The 7,500-nt window shown below is 34.2% G+C and overlaps 1 protein-coding gene across 1 annotated transcript in view; it reads right to left on the bottom strand.

The window, feature by feature from the left end:
• Positions 1-7,500, bottom strand: part of aux (cyclin-G-associated kinase) — a 30,166-nt gene that overhangs the window by 19,358 nt on the left and 3,308 nt on the right. The window contains exons 2-11 of the mRNA XM_086531294.1: positions 6,968-7,029; positions 6,490-6,664; positions 6,017-6,123; positions 5,444-5,605; positions 4,994-5,151; positions 4,062-4,273; positions 3,240-3,392; positions 1,047-1,179; positions 651-766; positions 150-358 (exon numbers count right to left, since the gene is read on the bottom strand). Of these exons, the coding sequence (XP_086387420.1) occupies positions 150-358; positions 651-766; positions 1,047-1,179; positions 3,240-3,392; positions 4,062-4,273; positions 4,994-5,151; positions 5,444-5,605; positions 6,017-6,123; positions 6,490-6,664; positions 6,968-7,029 (1,487 nt within the window). The remainder of the gene's footprint in view (positions 1-149; positions 359-650; positions 767-1,046; positions 1,180-3,239; positions 3,393-4,061; positions 4,274-4,993; positions 5,152-5,443; positions 5,606-6,016; positions 6,124-6,489; positions 6,665-6,967; positions 7,030-7,500) is intronic.

The following is a 7,500-nucleotide window of genomic DNA, read 5'->3' as shown; positions in this document are numbered from 1 at the left end:
TGGACCAAACACAAAAATTCAACCTCTCTAAATTATCTTTTAAAAATTATTCAATAATAAACACAATTTACAATTTACTGAGAAATAAGCTACAACTTGTATTCACATAATATGAACACACAAATAGTCATCAGATCCCTTTTACTTACCATGCAGTGTACAGCAACAATATTTTTGGGATCCTTCATCAAGTAATCATAAATACTACAAGCGAGGTTGTAGAGTGCCCCTAGGGTTGGTGACTTCTTGCTTGACCAGTTGCCTTCCACGACTCTTGCGCTGAACTTGGTTGAGTGGTACTGTCGCCCAGAGACATTATAGATCACATAGTGGCCTATGTGACGCCCATCTAAAACAGCTGGGGTGAAATGGAATAAAGATCCATTAACAGAGAAGGCAAATAAAAAGTCAAATATCTACAAGACAAACAGGTAACAAAAAAGTTATACAATACAATAGAAGAAAAAGTCTACCACTTAATAATAAAAGGTTTAACAGACTTAAACAAAAAAAGATACACGGCTGAAGTCATGAGGAAAAAAGAGTAAACAGCTTAACAGCTATTCAATTTAACTTTTTTCTGACAATGTATCTTCCTTTTATCATTCAACTATTACTACAATGGTAAATTAATGATATCGACCAATTACCTTTAACATCTTCAACATGGTTTCTGTAGGCTGACTCTAGACCTTCAGCAGGATAGGACATTGCTATGACACGTGATGTTACATGTGACAAGTCCAGGTCTGTTCGAGTGATAGATCTGCAGAAAGCGAAAAATAGAGGAATGGTACAATCTAGCTGCACAATCAAATACCAACTGTACTGCATCTTTTCAAATAATTGATTGAGAAATTTTTAAAACATTACCAATACAAAAACATAACCAACACAGCTACATGACGTAAGAGTCTTCCATGATTTCTCAATATAAACACTAACAATATTCAGCTGTTCCTAATGTCTTTCCAAGATATTTTCTGATGGAAGTTAAACGATAACCAAAACAGAGAAGTTTTCTGGAGGAAAGAAATACAACATACTGGCTCACTGTCTGCATGACTTTGCTTGAGGTATCCTTGATGTTCTTAAATATACTTCCTGAATAGCCCTTAATGGATGAAAACAAGCCACCTCCACCTGCAGATGCCTGCTGCTGAGACTGGCCAACCATTCCTGCAATGATTCATGATAATGAAATAAGTGTCTGTTTCATAATCTTATATAAAGCTAAAGTATACACGATGGATATTAGAATTTAATCTATATGAGGTAAAATACAACTCTATATTTTGAAAGCATTTCTTCTCTAAATAAGCAAGTGCCAATTGAGGATCTATGATAAACATACATTTTTTTCATGGTTGGCCAAAAAAAGTACTAATAATCTATCATCTCCTACAAGGTACTGGTCCAAATAGAGATCAAAGTATCTATTACCTAAGAAAAAAAACAGACTACAACCAATATCAGAAAAAATAACATTTAATTTGCACAATCATAAACCCATTGCATCCTATGGAAACAAACAACACAAAACCTTTTATCATTAAGCCAATATAATTGGTCTACAAACAGATACTATGATGTTACTTCCCACTTCCTGTCATTTTAGTACAAACCATCAGATTCATTTACATTACAAAACTAAATTTCCTCTTCCTAAAGTTTGGTTTCCATCATTAGTCCAGTCTCTTATCATTATGTATTCTAACACTATTTCACTAAACCATACAAAAGCAAGCAACACTTAACACACTAACATCATTATACAACAGCACTGCAACTGACTGTGAGCCACAAGGAGACTGACTCAGCTGTCTACAATGCTGTAAGTAAGAGCCTGCACAGCATGGCAGTTGCCAACTATGTACATGTTTGCTAAACTGTATGCCAAAAATTCTATTAAGCTAAAATATTGTGCCAACACTTATTTCCTCATTACAATATATGTTGTAAACATATCACTGTCAGCCCTCCCCTTCCCCATGAATCAAGGCAGAAAAAAATGAAGTTGCAACTTATGATTTATCTAGCTTGGTATGCTTTAAAATGATATCTGATTTTTTTGTCTTTAACAAAAAAATGAAATTATTGCCAATCAACTGGATACATTTTAAACACTTGTTTTTACTATAAATCATTTTCACATAAAATCACTGTAGAGGTAATACCTATGGGCCATGGCACAATTCTTTAGTGATCCACAAACAGTAGGTTAGATATTGGACAACAACAACAACAAAAAAAAAAAAAGTCCTCAATATTATCAAATGCCAACTTCAACATTCAACCTTCTTGTTAATGAAATTAATACAGATAACTGGCTTACGTATAGTAAAATATCATGAACAGAATTATTTTTAAATTAGCTAAATAAATCTCTAAATCTGACTGGCAGTAGGCCAAGGTCTTAAACCCTTCAATAACAATTCTATTTGGACAATGCTAAGCACACCAAATAAGTCAACAAAATTCAATACTACATAGCTTTAATAATGCCTTTTAGGTCATGAATAACTTATATTAGCTTTATAAGACCAAGACTAATGTTTATCAAATCACAGAAAAAAGGAACAGATTTTCTAATTCATTTCATATAAATCTCAAAACATAGAAATATGACCATATTGCTAAATGCTTGAAATACTGATTTTAAGATAATGAACCCAAATCCCCATAAAATAGGATATTTCACCTCATTCCATAATTTTCCAATTAATAAATGGGATTCCTTCACAATCACTCTTTGTAAAATAAAATAAAAACTCATCCTCTATGTGCAATTCAACAGAGTGCTTACTGTCTGCTGCTGGTTATCAAATTCAGAATTCTTATTTGAAATCAGCTTTGTGAAGTAATAATAATGGTATTAGGAAACTACTGTCTAGATAGGCAGTCAAGTCTGTCAGCACTGTATGCAGTGAGATGTTCTAACATCTGTTGTGGTATACAGTAAAATAGTAGTCAACCTGCTGCAAAGTCTAAAGCCTGATATCAAACACTTGAGTAAAAGCATGATCAATATGAACTCTTTTAAAATGTCTGTGTATGTGAACTGGAAACTTACTGCCTGCATTAACTGAAAGTTCTGATTTGACACAATTAATTAACTGTTAATCATATGTACTGCCCACATTTTCATTTTGTAAGAAATAAAGATTATCAATATCATAATTCATTACTAATGAAAAGATCATGACAGAAAGAGGGGGAGAATAAAAAGGTATACATACCATGTTGAGGATGAGACACGGGGGGCGGAGGCCTCTGAGGCTGAGGGGGTCTTTGAGGTACAGGAGATCGCGGGGCTGGGGGTCTGGCAGGAGGCCGATCTGGCGCACCCGAGCGTCTCTCACCAAGTCTTCCATTACTCTCAGGCTGATGGACTGGAAAATAAATGTTCCAATGGTATTGCACTTTCAACTACCCATTTCAGACTATTTGTTAAAGCGTGATTGGTGGAACGTTCCATGGGGTCTACAAGCAACACGTTTATAGTTTTAAATCATGAAAAATGCAAATATTATGATATAGCTCAGTTAGATTTTTTTCCTCTTGTAGAAAGTTTCGTGCTCCATAAATGGTTCATTTCAGGTAATACAATGACAAGGTTCTCAAAAATACATATAAATATCACAAAACAATCAATAACATTCAATTTGAATGATTCTGAAAAAAAAAAATGAGTTTTCATAGGATTTATCCCATAAAAAGGAAACACTGGTCCAAACCTTTGTAAAACTGGGAAACAAACATATTTTTCTGAAAATCAAAATCCAACTCCTTTACAAATTCACATGATAAAAGAGTATACACACACACACATGAAAAACAACTTTTACTATTTTAAGATAGATGACAGCATTACACGTTGCAACCAAAATAAAGTCTGAGCTTGAAATAATACCACTGATATTTCTAATGATCTGTGTATTAAAAGTATATACACACCTTCCAACAACTGACATAATTAAAAACCTGTAGTGCACAGCAGGTACACCATTAACAATATTCCATAAAAAATTCAAAATTTGTGAGTACAGCGAAGCCTTTACCTGGGGTTGTTAAATCAATCTTCTTGCAGTCAATCTGGATGGGAGCTTTCATACTAAATCCTTTAGTTTCACCAATAGCTGCCAGTCTCTCCAAGACATCAGACACCTTAAATCTTTCACTTGGGTCAACTTTCAGGGTACCTCTAATGAGCTCGTGGAAACACTCATACTTGCCATCACCGGCTGGTATTGCGTAATTTCCATTTATAATTCTGGAGAAAATGGGGGAATTGTTAGACATCAAGATAGGTGCAAAGAATAGGAAGGTTGTTTATAGGTTTGCTGAAAATTAGTGAGAAAAAGACAAGAACAAAATGTTTCAGTATATGCTTAACTCTACTATAGCTTGGCTACAATATATTACAATCTGCATTAAATACTGAGTCCTAAAATTGATTAACACCTCCCTCCATTATACTTATATAGGGCTAAGTGGCCTCTAAAATAAATATCAGTAACTTTGAAACATCCATAAAACCATGCCATCACTCCAGCCACAATTAAATCAGGGTTCAAAAATAAATTTTATTATAGAGCTAAACTAGCTTTCAATCAATGATTTGGATAATTTACTTTAATTCATGGCAGAGAATGTAAAGGCTCATTGGCACCAAATTTCCTTCTTAAGCAGTTCCCTGTCAAGAAGATCTGAAACTTCTTGCAATGGATATAAAAATATCTTAGTATCAAGAGTACTGGTTGAAGAATGACAAAAAAAAGAGGATCAATAACAAACTCTAAAATCATCCAAAAGTCACCACTAACCAACTGGTAAATCCAATAAAAAAAACACAATTTACCTATCTCTTATACAAATCACTCAAATCTATGAAAATGTTAATACAAAAACGCTACCTTAACTTAGCGAAATCTTCAAAGGGCTCTTATACAAATCACTCAAATCTATGAAAATGTTAATACAAAAACGCTACCTTAACTTAGCGGAATCTTCAAAGGGATGTTTAAGGTAACAGAGATAGTACAAGATACATCCCAGGGCCCACACATCTGCCTGGCCATTGATCGGGTAATTACTCCACGTGTCCAGCATCTCTGGGGCACGGTACATTGGCGTTGTGTGCTGCGCCATCTGGAAATGGTTGAGGTTATTAGTGACTCCATTACTTGGCACTGCATCGCGGCTCAAGAAATGTGGAATGAATACTGCTATCATATTTAAATATCATAGCTATTTTTATTTCTATTTCAAACTAGAAGAGTAATTTTGTAATGTGCACTTAAATATCCATAAAAATCTATAATAAATGCTGTTCAAAAATCACATCCAAGCATTTATAACTTTTTACATATTTAGAAAACCGAGCTATTCTGAAATTCTTACAAAAACGGACTGTGCAGTACCTATATCTGGCCCAACTTACCTCTTCTTCTAGTAAGCCTCGTTGGTTTGCACTCCAGCCAAGATCAACTTCATAAATTTTTGTCATCGCAGATCCAAAGTCACATAATTTGATATGACCAGATTCACTTATCAGAAGGTTTTCTACTTTTAGATCACGGTGAGTTATGGGTGGGTTTTGCGCCTGTCAAACAAAAAAGTTTGCCATTCATTAGGCAAGGCTTATAACAACACAATCACAGATGTTAGTGTACATAATTAAACAACGCATCACTACAGTTATCCAACGTTTGTACTATAGCAATTTAGAAACCCTTCTGTGTCAAGAACTTCAGAAATAGGGTCAAATTTATTTAAGAAAAAAAAATCTAATCTACACTTAAAAGAAGCAATCCTTCAATTTTTGTACAATAAGCCAAAACAAAGTTGTATTAAAACAACTTTCATGCTTCTCTTTAAAATGTCTTAAATTACATTGTCAAAGCTAAGCATTATGTCATCAGTAATCAGTCTTAGAACATTCTGCGTACACTACATGCTACTTTAAGTACGCTGCCATGAGATAAAATATCATGGTGAAAAACTCAGCACATACCTGCATGTGCTGGACTGCTCTGGTGGTCTGGTACATAATGGTGGCCACCTGTGGCACTGACAACTGCTTGCCATTCAGAAGGCGAAGAGCATCCACAAGAGATCCTCCTGTTTTAGTTAAGAAAACTGAGTAAAGCCTATGCATATTTTTATGAGACCAATGAAATATAATTTGTGCTCTCTAGGACAGGCAACATCCTGAGATGTCACCATCTTAAGATGTGTGTTTTCTATTATTCATTAGACTTCTGGTATGATATATGAGTAATATACATGGTACTAATTAGTGTTTGGTATGATGACCTAATTACACATGAAGGAATAAAGTGATGTTACTCCATGAAACTTGTCCATCATGGTGGGGTGAACAAGGACTTCTGGCCAACTTTAAACTATACGGATGAAATACATATCTTGGCACAATCATTCCCGCCTCAAATACTTTCCTATATATTCTAAGATATAACAACATACCTGTACAAAGTTCACTGAGCAAAAGGAACTCATTACGATTTTCTTTACTCTGGGTCTTGTCAATGGCTGCAGCAGCAATGAAATCAACAATGTGTGGGTGCCCCGAAAGCTGTTTTGATATTGTTATTTCTTGCCGAATCGCATCGCAGGCAACCTGATCTGCACCAAGCAGTCGCTGAAAAAGGTGTGAAAAGTAAGAGAACAATGCAGTATCCTAATCATCAATCCTCATCTCCAGATATTCAAAAGATAAACAAGAGTTAAAGTTTATAGACTATATCATATGTTTTTTTATATACAATGTGATCCAGATGTAATCTTTGGGAATTTTCATAAAATAATAATATAATTAATATGTCTCTGAAGTGTTTTACACTTTCATTAGATTAAAAATATGGGACATATCTAACCATATAAAGGGAATAACTAATCACACTAATCAAAACACCAATATGCAAATGGAACATCACTATCTTACCTTCAAGGCATAGGTTTTGCCATTGCTGAGATCTTGTGCAACATACACAAATGCAAAACCACCTGTAAATAAAGATACATTAGATTATATGGTTCTATCCCTATTTCTGATTCCCTCTTCTTACCACTAATCATTATAAAGACAAATAGGATTGTGATAATCAACACTACCCAAGACTATGGCTGTTCAGAATACAATACCGGTTGGTTTATACAAATCTTCTGTTATATCAACATGGCGGCAAGAAAGGTGACTGTAATTGTATACATTATTTTCCTCCAATGAATATTTAAAAAGTATCATCTAATATAAAATTGGATGTGATCTGACACAGCCTTAAATATTGAAATACTAAAATTATATAATGTCCAGATCAAAAGGAAAGGTAATATTAACAGTTACAATTTTGTGAAGTTCAAACACATACAGACAGACAATCATTTGTTAATATTTTCAAACTTCAATTCATAAGACAGATGTTGAAACAAGAGGTACGATGTGTAATCAATGTTTCAATAATCTAATCTTTATGA

Source organism: Penaeus japonicus, unplaced genomic scaffold, assembly GCF_977035675.1.
Source record: "Penaeus japonicus unplaced genomic scaffold, GWHDUDI00000001_assembly GWHDUDI00000035, whole genome shotgun sequence".
In the NCBI taxonomy this organism is placed as follows: Eukaryota; Metazoa; Arthropoda; class Malacostraca; order Decapoda; family Penaeidae; genus Penaeus; species Penaeus japonicus.
This window is presented reverse-complemented; position numbering and strand designations above follow the sequence as displayed.